Source organism: Thermobia domestica, chromosome 5 (genome assembly GCF_964235325.1).
Source record: "Thermobia domestica chromosome 5, izTheDome1.hap1.1, whole genome shotgun sequence".
In the NCBI taxonomy this organism is placed as follows: domain Eukaryota; kingdom Metazoa; phylum Arthropoda; class Insecta; order Zygentoma; family Lepismatidae; genus Thermobia; species Thermobia domestica.
Genome location: NC_137458.1, coordinates 317,708,755 through 317,726,229, shown reverse-complemented (window position 1 = coordinate 317,726,229; position 17,475 = coordinate 317,708,755). Strand labels below are relative to the sequence as shown.

At 38.3% G+C, this 17,475-nt stretch overlaps 1 protein-coding gene across 1 annotated transcript in view; it reads right to left on the bottom strand.

Annotated features, from left to right (window-relative positions):
* Positions 1 to 5,304: 5,304 nt before the first annotated feature.
* Positions 5,305 to 17,475, bottom strand: part of LOC145686801 (tubulin alpha chain-like) — a 37,986-nt gene continuing 25,815 nt past the window's right edge. Inside the window, exons 3-4 of the mRNA XM_081760470.1 lie at positions 13,430 to 13,731; positions 5,305 to 7,351 (exon numbers count right to left, since the gene is read on the bottom strand). Coding sequence (XP_081616596.1) covers positions 6,533 to 7,351; positions 13,430 to 13,731 — 1,121 coding nt within the window. The 3' untranslated portion in view covers positions 5,305 to 6,532. The remainder of the gene's footprint in view (positions 7,352 to 13,429; positions 13,732 to 17,475) is intronic.

The following is a 17,475-nucleotide window of genomic DNA, read 5'->3' as shown; positions in this document are numbered from 1 at the left end:
ACGTAAAAGCATTGGAAAGCAGGACAGCCCTTAAAATCATAGTTCCCCTTATTTTGGTTTACTCCGGATTTGAAAATTCATGGTAAATAGAAAGACCACCGATATTAAAGGAGCATTTTGTTGGTTGATTGAAGAATTTCACTGTGTTTACAAGCGCAAAGTGGCGCGAATTCTTGAAAAGAAAGAAGCTGGGAGCTACTGGCAACCTTCCACTGATCGTAGGCGTAATTGATGATTGTACACGTGGCTTCATCCATCGCGGATGCTTGATTTTGATCCGCTTGTTGCGTGCAGGTGATTGAAAGACCCCTTCCAGCCATGTTGAGAACTAGTTGGTGTCAACGCAAGGGCGACCATACAACCCGGAAGATCAAACGGAAATTCGAAATAAGATTTATTCGTTTAGGAATCTTTTACTCATAAATTGATCAATATACGGAAGGAATAGATGCTTAACAAATACATAACAGTGAGTCTAATGATATTTCAACATGCTTCATTTACAAGCATCAGTGCTAGTGATAATACGAGCTTTAAATTGTTGGAGGTTTGGGAAAACGGAGGGGCAGTTGTTTTTTGTATATCGAAAAATGAAAATTTTATATTATATATACATTACCATACAACACCTCGGTGTGGGGAAGACGTGGTCACTAAGAGGTGCCCTTCCCCTTATCCCTCCTCTGGCGTCGTTGTATTTTCGATATGTTTAAAAATTAGACTCTTAAAAGATCCGGGTTACATTTCATGCCTGCAACCATGGGCGTCTCTGGCGGGGGGACGAGGGGGACGCGTCCCCCTCAATATTTTGAAGTACAAAATATTCAATATTTTATTCTAATTTATTTACTAACGACAGAATAACATATAAATAATAATTACGCTATTTGGAATACAATACTCAGGTTATGAAAGGATTATAAGGATTATAACAGACTTGTTGATATACCTCAGGGGGTCCGTGAAGGTAAGTAGAAAGCTAACAAATTGAATCGAAGATAATAAACAGGTTGGGCTTGGTAGTACCGTTTAAATCACTTTCCTTGATGCCCCCCCAAATTTTACATGCCAGAGACGCCAGTGCCTGCAACTGATGTAAGTAATTACGATTTTCATTTTAGATTCCCGAACTATGCTATGTATAAGCATTTGAAGTTTTATTCAACAGCAATGTCCGTCTGTCAGTCCACAGGCTTTAGAATAAAAACAGTAAGGGATAGCGACGAACAGGTTCTTCATATGAATTTACTCTCCCAAGAATATATTCTATTCCTCAGAGTTTTAGCAAATACTGTAATTACAAGCAGTGGCGGCTTTTACATACGGCGAAACGAGTAACCGGAAACTACAAACGAATCTGAGCAACTAGTGTTATAGACGAGACGAGACAAGACTTCCTATAACATCTACAAAACGAGACGAGAAAGCCATACTTTTAGCTTCGTGGCGATAACTACAACAGATCACACATATTTCGTTTGACCGAACCACATTTCTGCATTTTATTTTCAGTTATTGTATAATCCTATTACTTTTCGGTACAGCATATTCGGACAAGCATGTAACGTGATTGCCCACTAGCCCAATTAATGTTTTCCACGGTCATACTTCCCGTAGCACATGCATTCGCAAATCCATGTTTTCTACTCATTTGATTCGCGTATTGGACCCTGAAAATACTTTATTGCGTATCATTGACAATTTTTCATCGCATTTTTTGTTTTAGATGTACGAAATATCCTACTTTTCTTTTGGGACAACCCTTGGGCCCCCCTATGCCTCAATATGAAATCTTAGGTACGAAGAATGCATTTTGCTTTTGACCGGACCTTAACCCGCCATTTTGTTCTCGGGTTATGTCCATTTCTGTCTCGTTGCGACAAATTTTCGGTGGTCTCTATATCCGAAACGACACACTTCTAAACACTTATTCCTATTCTCAAATTGTTTCTTTTGTCATTGCCTACAGTGACGCAACTAGGGGGGAGAACGGGGCCTGTGCCCCGGGCGCTGGATTGATAGGGCGCAAAATTGAGCAAATATTTTGGGGAGCGTTTTGGTTTGGTTAGTCAGGGGGCGCTAAGGCGAGTTCTTGCTTCGGGCGGCAACTAGCGTACTTGTGTTGCTGATTATCTATCATCAGTCTGAGTTTGCCCCTATGTCACGATAGCATAATATATATTATACGATAACACGATAGCGATAACATCCAATCTCATATATACTGTATAGATATAATTTTGCAATATTGACATATTTGCATTGTTTACGGCGTCTATGTCAAGTGACTTAAGCAGTTTAGGTCATCGAAGGTGCTCACTACATACAAAGCCCGAAATGACTCAAAACGACACAAAAATGCAGGTCTTCAAATTTGGACATACTTTAATATGTACAAATGAATTGCCTTCTAATGGTGGACATAAGGAAGTATGTCGATTTTTTTGACATTACGGATATGTCTGCCATGAACGTAAAAAATGTGAGCAACTATGGCATGTCAAAATGATCTACTTACTGCCTTGTTTTCATTAGTTCTGATGGATTAGTATGTTATGTTTTTGATCATTGGGGCAATGTTTGAGATGATATAATTGTACGTCAAAAATTTATACACATGAGACAAGGATGGTATAAAATAGAGAATCTGCCTATATGTATCTTCATCCTATTAAGTTAATGAAGCCAAAAAACAACTGAGCATCGGTAAGTCTGATTGGCTACTCTCGTTTTCACCATTGTCTGATTCGCTACTTTCGTTTCCGCCATGATTGTTGGCTGAAAACATTGCCTTGTTATTGGGTGGAGTGGGCAGAGTAGGGGTGGCAAAACTGTGACGTATGGCTTCAAGATTTTGTTGTAAGGGCAGATTCTCTATTTTATAAGATCCTTGACATGCGAGGAAACGTGAGGCGGTTGTCGTTTGTCTCTTGTTATCAGTGTTACCAATGTAGTACTTTGTCGCTTGATCTAGAAATTTTTAAGGATATTTTTATCAAAAACAATTGGTTCATTTATATTGTTAGAATAGAAATTTAGCACCTTTTAAATGTTGTCTAGTGACTAAACCAGCATTATTTCCACTAAAATTAATATTTCTAGCGTCTTCTTGCAGTGTGTTTAGCGACAGTATTATTCATGTTGTTGGTAGTGTGTTTAGTATCACTACGACATGTGTGTGTGCCCTATTACGGACAGGTTTAACATATATTTTTATGCCATACTTTGTACTTCGGGCTCTGTGTGTAGTATTGGTATAGATAGTGATACTTTGTGCCCTGAAAGACTGTACAGTGCTGTGTTCCATGTATGATTTGACAGCTGCAAAGACGAACATGAAGCAACGACTTCGTACTGGCTTAGAACGCTGCAGAAGCAACCTGAAAACATTTGTTGTGCAAAAGGTGAAGGGGCACCTGAACACAGCCCACGAATTTCCCTCAAATTGCAAAAGAACCTTGCCCACTTGCCTAGGTCAGCCTGCTCGAAGACCGTGGATTCTGAGATGCTGCATCAGGCCATAGAGCCAAATCGGCCGACTAATACTCGAAGAAATCGACGACTAATACATTGTCAGGCGAGCAAATATGGCAAGCCTCATTCCTTACTAACGAGTTGGATACAAAAACAAGTATGAATTAAATGAATGCTACTTCCAGCATATAGTCCGAATCTCGGGCCATCAGATTATTAGCTGCTCCGATTCATGGCTCAATTACTGCTTCCCATGCTTCAACAACCAACAAGGATGAAAGCTGTTGGGCATTCCCTCCAATGATAAGTTCTCCAGTTCAATCTCAGGTCATTTGAGTTTGTGGAGAATAAATCATGTCGGTGGGTTTTCCCGGGATTCTCCCGTTTCCTCTCACATTCTCATTCTACTAGTTGTATCAGAATCATTAATAAACATCCTCCTTTCGTGCAATGCTAAATGAAAAATTTAAATTTCTTTTCATTTTTCGACGGTGGCTTCAAACGATGCAATACGAAATAGACATACCCTCGTCGCTATTGTAATGGCTAGTGCCGTCCCTTTGTTGGACAAGATCTCAGATTCGATTCTCGGTGAGAGTCTTAAAATTTGAACACATTGCGTTGATTAGGATTCTATCTTCAATTATACGTTCCCGTCTCATACAGTCTCAGAGTTGAAAAGGGACGGTAATCCCCCTAGAATACTTGTTGTCCCACCTAGAATCCCATTGGGCCACAGGCTGAAACAGTGATCATTGAAAGGTTCTTTCGAAGTGGCCATGGCCCCCTAACAAAATATCCTAATTATACCAATGTTCGAGCTTTAAGCTCATCTAACATGGGAATGTTCATTATTGCTGTCTCATGTGCTTTGTTCATAATATTTTTAATTTCTGAAATCATTCGAGACCACCTCTGCGGCTATATGGTTAGCATAGGTGTATTCAGGTTCTTTTGCTGATGAGAGCTCGCGTCGTTCTGATTCTACGTTAAACTGTCTCACATAGCTTCGATGCTGCAAGAGGACGTTACATTCCAAAATCAATCGATCTAAACTGCATTGAAGCAATTTTTATATCAGCGAGTTCTGAGCACAAGGGAATCTACGTAACAAGAATACAGAGAGTTTACCGTCCCATTCAAGGGACACACTATCTTCTTGTTAAGCTTTCGTATACACGAACATTGAACAAGGCCAAAGAACAAACTTGTAGAACTTAAATTATGCCCAACGAAACAGACGAATGCAGCTCTTTTTGAACATTTGAAAGATATTGCGTAACAAGGTGTTGTCAAATCTCCCTAGCAACGTAAATACTCTAGTAGGCCCAACAGCGGGGAATGATGAGCCAATCAACTGCGAACGTTGGCTCTACGTTGTAATTAACTGCTTTACCAAGTATTTTCCAACCAAATCAATTCCCAACGTAACCCCCACATTTGATTGGAAATGCGAAGTCGAAACTGTTAGATTGAATGACAACTAAGTTGGTTGCCCAACATACACCGTAATGTACGTTGGACCAATGTTGCAATTCTCAATTCGTAACATGATGCTGACCATTGTCTAACGTAGGTAAGGGCGCCGATGCTGGAGGGGGCGAGCCTCCCCCCGAACCTCATGTGAGCCCCCAAATTGTATTTATGAATATACAATATTTGGAATAATTTGAGTGCAATTTGTCTTAAAATCTTCATATACCTTCTGCATCTGAATGCCCCCCCCCCCCCTTCAAAAAAAATTACAGAGAAACGGCACCCTTGAACGTAGAGCCTACCAAGCGTGTTCCTAAGTTTACAGAAAGAATATTTACGAATAAAATATTAACTTTTTTATTAATCAGAAATGCAAATAATAAAAACAAATACGGTTACATGATCCATATTTAAAAAAGTACTATTTTAATATTTTAACAAGCCGGAAGTATGTTATTTTCAATGTTAATAATACAACTTTAATTGGTTTGTTATAACCAATTCATTACAAGAACATCTCCAGAATTACGTCTGCTCTGTCCTGAGATTTATAATCACAGAACAGAATGACATCACAACTATTAACGAACTAAATACCGCAATCTATACAAAAAAGGTTACAAGATACAAAAAGAAAAAAATCTTCACTGGCGCACACAAGCCTCGAGGCCATGCTCGCGGTCCATTTTCGTTGTTTCGTGGTCCATTGTTTTAAAATACCTCAACTAATAAGGTATCGTCAGAGATACATAAAGTCTATCCTTACAATGCATTAATTAACAATTTATGAACACACCTGCAATACAGTATAAACACATTTTGGAAGAAAAATAAGGCAGTGTCATTCTATCCAACCTAATTTATAAGATTTCTATTGACAATTATCGGACAAAAATATTTTAATTAACTCTATAAGATAGGCCACAAAGCATAAAAAGGGGACATTAGAGAAGTTGGTGTACTCGTAGACTAATACACGTTTCCTTCAGATAAAAATTAAAATGATTTACTGTTGAATGCATGAATTACTAAAAAATTTTCTTCAGTTCCACGAGTTAGGATTACCTTATTCAGGAAAACTTCCCATTCCATCAGGTTGCAAAGTCACGTAAAATTTAATACCTCTCCAGGTGTCTTGATCTAATACCCGTTACCTTCCTCCAACGAGCTTTTCCTGAACAACTGAGTTTACTCCACAAAGTTCTGCATATACCTGAAGTCCAAGAAGATATAGTTAACGGTTGCCTCCATTTTTTGTTGATCTCCGGATGAAAATCATCTTCTCTGGCCAAAAGAGAAATGGAGAGTATTTGGAAGTTTAATGGCAACTTTTCGAATACTTGCTTGAGTATCGGTAGGTGAAATGACTGTTCGAACTTTGATGCAGAAGAATTGGTATTCAAAGGAACTGCTTCTTGTACAGAATCACTACTCATAGTAGTTGATAGAATACTTTATCCCTCTGTGACTTCTCAATAAATGAGGTTTCGACAATTTGTTGCTTAAGGATAATGCTTGGATTTCTTTACATGAGTAAACGGAGCGAGTAACTTCTGTGTACGCCAATGGGATTGAGAGTCGTTTAATACTCTCCGCCTGTTTCTTCAGAGTCGCCCGCCATCCCCACTTCCTCGTAGTCCTTCTCGAGAGCAGCGATGTCCTCGCGGGCCTCTATAAACTCGTCCTCCTCCATTCCTTCGAACACGTACCAATGAATGAACGCCTTTTTCGCAAACATCATATCGAACTTCTGGCTGAGTCGAATCCAACTCTCGATAATACTCGAGCTGTTGCTCATCATGCAGACTGCTCGCTGGACTTTGGCCAAGTCTCCTCCGGGCACCACTGTCGGCGGTTGGTAGTTGATGCCCACCTTAAACCCCGTCGGGCACCAGTCCACGAATTGGATCGAGCGCTTCGATTTAATGCTACTAATTGCGTAGTTCACATCCTTAGGTACTACGTCCCCTCTGTACAGCACACAACAAGCCATGTACTTCCCATGACGTGGGTCGCATTTGACCATCTGATTGGCAGGCTCAAAGCAAGCGTTGGTGATGTCCTGAACAGTCAAGGACTCGTGATAAGCTTTTTCAGAAGATACTATCGGGGCATACGACGTCAACGGGAAGTGGATTCTGCTGTATGGTACCAAGTTAGTTTGGAATTCTGTCACGTCAACATTCATACAACCATCAAAGCGCAGAGAGCTCGTAGTACCTGAGACAACCTGCGCAAGCAAGCGGTTCAGATTTGTGTACGTTGGTCTTTCCACGTCCAAGTTTCTTCTGCAAATGTCGAACAATGCTTCGTTGTCAAAGACGAATGACACCTCTGCATGCTCCAACGTTGTGTGGGTGGTCAAAATAGCATTGTAGGGTTCCACCACAGCTGTAGACAGCTAAAACAAAGAAAAAAATTACATAGAATCACTGACAGATAATGCTCAACCATAATGAAAATTCTAATAGAATAGGCTCTGAATTGAAAAACAAAGAAATCGTGAAGTGCGTATCATCTATGAGTATAGATACTGGTTGTGCCAGATAAGGTGGGTCAGCTGAAAAATGTTCCGTAACGTAGAACAAGACATGTGCACAGAGCGGCAACTATTGTCATCTGATAAGCTACATCCGCCTACTACAATTGCGTCGAGTTTCGTGGAATTCTGGTCACTCGCGTGTGAGCAGAGTTACCACCCAGCGATTTATAAACGTAACCAAGAAAATTATGTTGCTTTTTGTGGAGGTCTGTGTTGAATTGGCCCTCACACCGTGAGTTGAATGCGAATGGAAATAAGACGAAGGTAAGTTGTTGGTGTGGATATATCAACATACTACCTGGCTGAGGCAGTTCAGTTACACCGTGAACTTCGGTAAGGACAGACTGAACATGGAAATTCCACAGAGGGTCATAAGAGCGTGTATGCTGTACGAGTTCAAACTAGGGTCAAACGCCGCTGCATCAGGACGAAAGATATGTCAAGCTTTTGACGAGAGTGGTATGACTACGCGGACAGTGCAGGAGTGGTTTAACAAGTTTAAGGACGGTGACGAAACACTCGAAGACGCACCACGTGCCGGAAGACCAACACATGTACAAAATGAATATCTTCAAGCAGCAAATGAGGCGAACAGTGAGTGGCCAGACATGTATGCAACTGGGATCACAATTCAGTGTAAGTGGAGAAACCATTCGGCAGCACCTCCATCAACTTGGGAAGCACTATAAGTTGGGTCGATGGGTCCCATATGATTTGACTCTGGGCCAGAAGGCAACGCGAACAGACACCTGTGTTTCTTTGCTGTCTCCTCTGAGGAAGGAGCCATTTCTGGACAGGATGTTAACATGTCATGAGAACTGGATCCTATACGAAGCTTCATAGCGCCGTCATCACTGGTTACCATCCCATGAACTGGTTCCAAAACAGCCGAAACCAGCACTGTACCAGAAGTATGTCCTCCTGTGTGTATGGTGGTCTGCTCGCGGCATCGTGCATCGGGAACTGCTACCAGCTGCTCAGAGCATCAATGCTGTGTACTGTCAGCAGTTGAGCCGTGTTCAAAAAAAAAACTCAAAACTTTAGAACCAGCGCTTCTGAATTGCAAACGGGTTCTTCTGTTACAGGACAACGCTAAGCCCTCTCCTACGTGGCTAGTATAACCCGGGATATCATTTTACGCCTTGGATGGGAAACACTATTGCATCCACCATACTCCCCAGACATTGCGCCATCCGATTATCAGCTGTTCCATTCCTTGAACAATCACCCTAGAGGACAACAGTTCAAATCCCTAGTAGAGGTGCAAAATGCACTTAATACTTTCTTCGCTTCACGATTCACCAAGTTCTACCGCGATAGAATTCATGACCTTCCAGAACGTTGGCAGAAGGTCGTAAGATGCTAATTGGGACTATTTTTGATCTTCTATGTACGTCTTATGTGGCATATCGATGTTCGAAGGTGGTGGGTGAAAAAGCGACAGAACTTTCTTGGTTACCTTTATAGTGGCTAAATATAGCCATTTTCACAAGCAGAGTAGCTAGTAAAACTGCAATTTAGTTAATAACTATAATTTCGGTAAATTTTAGGTACAGTCAGTGACAAAAATTCTTTCCGTTCGATTAAATTAGTTTGGTAAATAACTTCAGAATGGAGGGACAATTTGAGTACAGTTTTCAGTAAATTAAAAAGAATGTAATTTTCTATACGTTCCAGTCATACCACCGTTATTCTCAAAATAAATTTTACCAAACGGAAGGAACTTTTGTCGCTGACTGTACATAAATTTCAACTTCTAGCCACTTTTTTAGCGGTAGTTGCATTTTTTCTTTCGAAACTTCTTTTAAAAGGTTAAATTAAAAAAAAAACATAAAATGTAACTTACTATTTTATTGATCTTTCTTACATTACTGCTCCACAATGCATCTTACTTCACTTATTCTGGATTATTTGTTGCGATCTAATAGTAAATCAAGATTTCGGATATTTCGCCTGTCAAAAGCTAATTTCAACGCGTAGTGAATCTGTCCCGATGGTCTCGGCACTTTTATTAGTATTTTACTATATCAGTAGTACAGTGGCGGTGATTGGACGTTAAAAGTGGGGGGTAGTGTAAGACATGATCTGAATATTTGTATATCAAGGTTAGTTTTCGTGGTTGTTTCTAACACTTTGATTGACAGAAGGTTGTATAGCTTTTAGGATATTATCTTATTCAGTTAAAATACCGTACATCGTATTTCATATTTTAAGTAAATTGACAAGATCAACGCAAGTAGGTACTAGCCCTTTGTATTCTTAAACAATGGAAGTAGAGATTTGATTCCTTGCTCATGAACATCTTAAAATTCTGTCTGGAAAATTGTGTGATCAGATAATTTGTTAAGAAATTTGAAAATCAAATATATAGAAAGGATAATATTAATCATAGCAATGAATAATGAGATTTGTTTTGTAGGAGTTATATTGAAACTGAGAATGAATAAACAACTTACATTTTTAATTCATCACGTGTCATTAAATGTATGTTATTATTCCTAGAAAATGAAAGACAGCAAATACTACTAGCATATGCTATGACATTTAAAGAAATGCGTAATTGCAATATTAACTGCTTTCAATTGCAATTAAAACGCAATTTCTGTAGCTTTCTTAACTCCACAGGAAGACAAACAACCAATACATACTCACGCAACGGTGAATATTATATGGCACCATTTTTTTTCTCTATGAATCAATATTAGATACAAAAACTTTATGTTTCCAAATGAAACTATATACATTAAGGGGCCCTTCTTCAAAAAAAAAAAGTGGGGTAACTGTCCCCTCTTGCCCCTTCCCCAATCGCCGTCCCTGCAGTAATGGACAAAAATATAGTTAATATTTCTCTAAGAACTAGAGAGAAGGAAAGAACTCAGGAATTGTTTAGTATCTTTACTCAATGATGGAAACAAAGCATACTGTAAATCCTTAAGAGATAACCTACTTTACTCAATGATGGAAACAACGCATACTGTAAATCCTTAAGAGATAACCTACTTTACTCAATGATGGAAACAAAGCATACTGTAAATCCTTAAGAGATAACCTATTTTACTCAATGATGGAAACAAAGCATACTGTAAATCCTTAAGAGATAACCTACTTTACTCAATGATGGAAACAACGCATACTGTAAATCCTTAAGAGATAACCTACTTTACTCAATGATGGAAACAAAGCATACTGTAAATCCTTAAGAGATAACCTACTTTACTCAATGATGGAAACAAAGCATACTGTAAATCCTTAAGAGATAACCTACTTTACTCAATGATGGAAACAAAGCATACTGTAAATCCTTAAGAGATAACCTACTTTACTCAATGATGGAAACAAAGCATACTGTAAATCCTTAAGAGATAACCTACTTTACCCAATGATGGAAACAAAGCATACTGTAAATCCTTAAGAGAGAACGTACTTGATTTTTGAAAATGCCAAAATATATACAAAGGGCATGTCGAAAGTTTTTACATATACTTTTAAAAATCAATTTATTTACATAAAATCTTTAACAATTTCTCAAAATAATCCCTACAAGCATCAAGCCGAGTGCAAGAGAATATGGACTCCACTTTCCTATAGAAGCTCCAAAGTTTACGCTGCTGTGTGTGCATGGTCGTGATGAAGAAGGAAGTGAGACAGTAGAGACTGGAATTGGTAGGCAAATCTCCAAGTTTCAAAGACATCGGAAGGCAAAAAGTAACGTACATTCTGCTGTCACTGTACGTCGATCATTTAAGTGTATGATCGTCGATCATGGTCGGTTTTAAAAAAGAAGACACCACCATAACTTTACCTACGCTTCGTGCTCGTTTAACTTTCGAATGGAGCTTCATTTTCAAAACATCATAGCGCCGACTCCTGTTTTGTTTCGGAGTCATAGTTGTAAATCCATATTTTAAATTACAATCTTGTGCTGATTGAAGCTGAATCCCACTGAAAAATATAGCCAGGAAGGGAAGTCTAAAAATGAGGAACTAAAAACATTTGTTTGAAATTTCAAGAAGACTGTGGAGATAATGATGAGAAACGGACTATGTGAGTTACTGAAGAAAGAGTTAAAAATTGGACTCAAATGTGTAGTATTGCATTGACCAGAGCAAAAAGATAAACATTAAGTGAAGATGACAAGAAGTATCGTACTCGAGTTCTCGGAAATTTGTATATTGAAAAAAAATGAAATGAAATCTTTAAGTTTTACGTCCCACGCTTATGCCGGTTAGGCTAAAGGAGACGGTGATTATGAGAAATGAATGAAATGGTGGAATGAAGAAAGTGAGAGGAAACGGGAGAACCCCGAGAAAACCCACGAGCACGGTGTTTGTCCACCACAAAGTCCACACAGCGCGAGCTGGGATCGAACCAAGGACCCCTAGCACCGGAGGTGAACGCTCTACCACTGAGCCACCGCGCCCCCAAATTTGTATATTGAGGAGAATGAAAAGAACTTAGCAGATTGGAATGATAAACGGATTAGGAACATCAGCAATAATAGGGGTAAAATAATAGAATGTGAAATTATTAAAAAGATGTTAGGCCATTGTTGGAGCATCAATCGTACTTTGAATGACGTGGTAGAAGATAATGACGGAAAGTAAACAAGTATTTTAGGACAGATAAAAAAAAATGGATCAAACGATTGCGATCTTGACCAATAATCAGGAACCACTTTTTTTTTTTTTTTTTTTTTTTTTTTTTTTTTTTTTTTTTTTTTTTTTGACGGCCCCTTAATCGTGTTGTACTTTTTACGAAATAAGCACACCATACTGAGTTAAGTAATAGTTTGGGTTTGGCTACACTATATGTAGTTCTCCAGATAGAAATTTTTGATTGAAATATATTTTTTTTAAAATTAATGGATCATATTAATGGTATAATCCCTACATTAACCCGAAGTTTCCTAATGGTCATCGTACATGGAAACTTCTAAATGTATAGCAAGTGACCTAAGAGTAGAAACCGAACTCCGATAGCTCTTTAATTCACGAGCTTCCCACATACACAGTGTGTCTACAAAATTTCAAAACCGCTGGAGCCACCAAGCTGTTATTGTGTGTAGCTTTAGTACCAAGTGTGCTGTGTATTGTGTGAAGAATTTACGAATTTATCTTCCAAATTTTGTGACTTACAGTGAACTGTTTTTTTTTTCTACGTCATGGATAATAAAGTGGAGCAGAAAGTAGCCATTAAGTTTTGTGTAAAACTTAGAACATGATTGAAACAGCTTACAACAATGATGCTCTTTCTCGAGCGAACATTTTTGTGTGGCATCGTCGTTTTCAAGAGGGTCGAGAGGCGGTCACGCACGACCTTAGACCTGGCCGTCCGGCAACCGTTCGAACTGAAAAAAATGTGTACAGGAAAAGCTGGCTGAAAATTGGTGTCAGTCCCTCAGGATGATTGTGGAGGACTTGAACATCAGTAAGGATACTGTTCGAAAGATCGTATAACAAGATTTACAGAAGAGGAAGATTTATGCCTCTGATAGCAGAGCAAAAAGAAGACCGGGTCGTCGTGTCAAGAGTGGGTCCAACGGGTCGCAATGGTTTAAGAAAATCATAACTGGTGATGAATCACTCTTCCACGTTGAAAGGACAATATTTTGACTCAATTTCGGATATCCAAAGGGCTGGACGAAGGAACTCAACACTGTCGGACAAGAGGACTTCAAGAAAGCAATCTAGAAACTATGCAGCCGTGCAATTGCCTGTATACAACAAGTAGGGCCATATATTGAAAATTAGCAGCCAACCAAGGAAATCTCTTCTGCATTACTTTCTGATAATGCCAGTCTTAAAATTTAGTATACAAACTGTGTATTACGATTCTAGTGTAAATTTAGTTGAGATTTAGAGGCTTGTCGTCCCCCTCAATTTTTACATACCAGAGACGCCCATGTTCTTAACTACACTTAAGCTAAATGTATAGTACCTGAGGTGCTGGGTAGATGAAGAATTCCAGTTTGCTCTTTCGCTCGTAGTCTGATGAAAGGCGTTCCATCAACAGAGACATAAACCCTGACCCAGTGCCTCCACCAATAGCATGGAAAATGAAAAATCCCTGCAATGCGCTGCACATATCTGACATTTTCCTTACTCTGTCCAGCGCTAACTCTATCATTTCTCTGCCGATCGTGTAATGACCTCGAGCGAAATTATTGCCTGCATCCTCCTTTCCAGTTACCAGTTGCTCTGGGTGGAAAAGTTGCCTGTAAGTACCCGTTCGCACTTCATCTGCAATACACAATCATTTCATTTATTCATGTATCGGAATATGTATCAAATAACTACACTTGGGCATACAATTTACAAGAATAGATAGACTATGTATGTTTCTGGATATTTGTGACCAACGTTAATAAATTTTCACATTAGGTTTGGTTATTCTAACATATCTGATTGTGATAACAAACCTCTTAAACATTACTATATATGCGGGCGGTGATCATATAAAGGCTGTCCAAAAAGTTCCAGACGTTTTGGCCTATTGCGGCAGTGGGCGGGCCTAGAGTCGCCTTCTTGGTGTTAGAACGTTGCCACACTCAATACGCATCCATCTGTGGTTACGTGAGGAGTGTGACGCTCTTACTGTGCTTTCTGTAACGTGTTATAATGTGCGCTGTAATAGAAATTCCCGCCTCTTGTAAAGTGCGTTCTGGGATTAGGTTTTTGTTGAAAAAAAAATAAAAAGCCAATTGAAAACCATGGCCAACTGTGTGAAGTATACGGACATGAAATAATGAGTGAAGGCCGACTGAAGGCACGTCCACACACGGCCAAGCGTACCCGAGAGAGCTCTTGCATGGGAGATGTTCGATCATCCACCATATAGCGCAGATTTGGCGCCAAGCGACTACTACCTCTTTCCAGCGATGAAGATATGGCTCGCTACACAACGCTTTGATAGTGACGCCGAAATGGATGCCGGTGTAAGCCAGTGGTCGAAATCACAGGTGGCAGATTTCTATCCACGACGGTATTGAAAAACTTTGTTCCACGGTGTGATAAGTGCCTTAATTTGCATGGCGATTATGTGGAAAAATAGCTTAAGAGTGTACCTTTGTAATGTATGTAATACAATTTGGTTTGTTCGTTCTATTATTATTATTATTTACTTATTTATTTATTTCAAAGCGTCTGTTACTTTCTAAACAGTCGTCGTATTTAGAAACAACTAGAAAAGAAGGTTTAGTACTCACTGGAAAACTAATGATCATCTAAAAAGTACTTTCGAAAATAACTGTTTGTATCTTCAGCTTACCAATTCAAAAAATAAATAAATAAAAATAAAAATGAGCAATAATCAATGAGTGATACACAAACATGTGTACAATTTTCCTTTCACGAGAAGTGGTTTATTTCAATTTTTTAAAACTTGTTTTAAACAGTTTTTTTTACCGATCCATATTTCTTGCACATTTTTATTTTATTTATTTATTTATTTATTTTTATTTTTTTATTTTATTTATTTATTTATTATTATTTTTTTTTTTGAATTGCTAAGCTGAGGATGGAAATAGTAATTTCCGAAAGTACTTCTTAAATGAACATTTGGTCTGCAGTAAGCACTAAGCTGTTTATTGCTAGTTGTTTCTAAACTTATTAAGCATACCATATAAACATTCCTACATAAACTTAGGAATTATATTGTTTCCAAACAGTAGACATATAAGCTACGTAAGTTATTAAACATACTTCTAAGAGTCTTAAAATCTTATAGAAAACTACGATGCACGATGATTCAGCAATAGAGTGGTCATCTCTGGTGCTAACAGACTCTTGTTCAATTCCAGGTCAAGTGAGTTTGCAGTGAACAACACTGTCCGTGAGTTCCCTCGGGGTTCTTCTGTTTCCTCCCTAATTACCGTTCCACAAATTATTTATAATTATCCATTTTCATTATTTATTCATCTCTTTTAGGTGAAACGGCATAATCATAAGACATAAAACTGAAACATTTCATTTGATTTTGTCGAACAACTGTCGACTTCTTCTTTAGTGTAAATGAAAAACTAAAGTTACTTAATCGGCCACATTCCGTGCTTGCTTCCAATTAAGAGACGATCGGAAAATATACACTGTGTTTCAAAAAGAATGGCCTGATTTTGGACAATAATAAGTACGGAACATGGGATGTGCCGGCAAGGAAATGTGTGTTGTTTGAATGAACGTGGCCTAGAGTTTTAGGAAATTGCCAGGCAATGCGTCTTCTCAGTTTGCAGTCAGTCACAAGTAAGATGGCGTCCGCTAAACAGAAGGCGTTTCGTGTGCTGCGGTTTACAAAGTCTGAGTCAGTGATTTCGGTCCAGCGTGGTTTTCGTCGGCGTTTTGACATTGATCCGCAAAAACATCCGACATTGTTATCGCCAATTTGAAGAGGCAGGATGCTTGTGTAAAAGTTCGAGTCCAGGCCTCGCACTTCCGATGAAATGGTGGAATTTAGCTATCGTCTAGATGGTGTTCGTGCTGCTGCTGGTGGACACATAGGGCATTTGTAACAGCATAGCTAAAATTTAAAGATTTTGAGAGTATTTTGCAATTTATCCCATTTTTGTAGTATGATTTTTATCGATACATATGGACTTTTAAAATCAGGTCATTCTTTTTGAAACACCCTGTATTTAAATGGAGTAGAGTAGATTGATTGTTGATACATTATATACATAAGAAGATGTTCCCTTCATGATTCCTTACATTTAAGTAAAGTATAATCCATTTACTCTGAAGAAGTCAACAGTGATTTGACGAAAACTTTCTACAAGTTTTTAGGGCGCATAGAAACAATTATTTAACTAATAATAAAATATGCTACTAACAGCGTCTTTAAGACAACTTGTATAACAAATGTAACAAGCTTGTATTTATTGGGTGAACAGAAAATAGTGGACATGTAATACAAAGTGTGATAATACATACAAAAATAAGGACAAGAAATAGTAATCAGTTTTGCAACCTATACAAGTTTGTGCAAGTATTATGGTCTCCGAGTTTTACCAGATTTTTGATAACCATCTCTCCCAAATTATAGCATGTATTTTTGTTATAATTTCAACTCTAGTTAACCATGGCTTCAGTGCCCTTTAAGAATTCCTAAATGCACGTTTCAAGCACAAAAAATTAATTTCCCAATCATTTCATTAGTCATCTGTTTCCTTTAGCTAATATTTTACTCAAGAGGTGCTTTAAACCTCGAACCCCCTTGCGTACGCCACTGCTAACGTCAGTCTAGCTACATTATTACGTCACCTAGTATTTCAAGGTAGTTCAGCTTACGTGACGCTTCAGAGATATTTTCCCGTTTAATTTTTGTTATGGTTCCAAGTTCTTTGCCTTCCTACCTGATGAAGAGTTTAGCGAAAGTACTTACAGTGCACTTTTCTTAGTATTCTTTTCTGTTGTGTAATGATTTCGTGATAAGTAGTCGTTATACGTATAACGTCTATAATATCTCACCTTTCTACACTTGCTCCGTTTCTCATACCTATTTTTACCTTTGCCAAGGTTTTTATTTGCATTTGCAATTATATCCCATCATTTAGTACGATTATTTTTTACGTCATAATTTATTATTAATTTTAATGAGTTTGGTTTTGTATTATATATTTACCCTGGTGTGTGTCCGGGAGACAAATGTCAAGAATTACTTGAACCATCATGATGTAGAAGATCAACAGTTAAGATCGAGTTCGTTGAAGGAGGAAATAACTATGCTACGTTGATCGCTATGGAATAAAGATGGTAATAGACAACGAGAAACTGTTTTCTGTCATCAATTAAGCGTTCCAGAAATAAAATCCATTTCACTCTCATCTTTTTACTAAAAGCGGAAGTGACAGAAATTTGTTACCACTTCCGGTATCAATATTAATTGAGATAATATCACGCCACACAAACACCTTTATGTGGTGCACATGTAACGTTATTATTTGTTTAATAGTGATATTTTCGTATTTTGTAAATTTTTCGTCTATACTATTA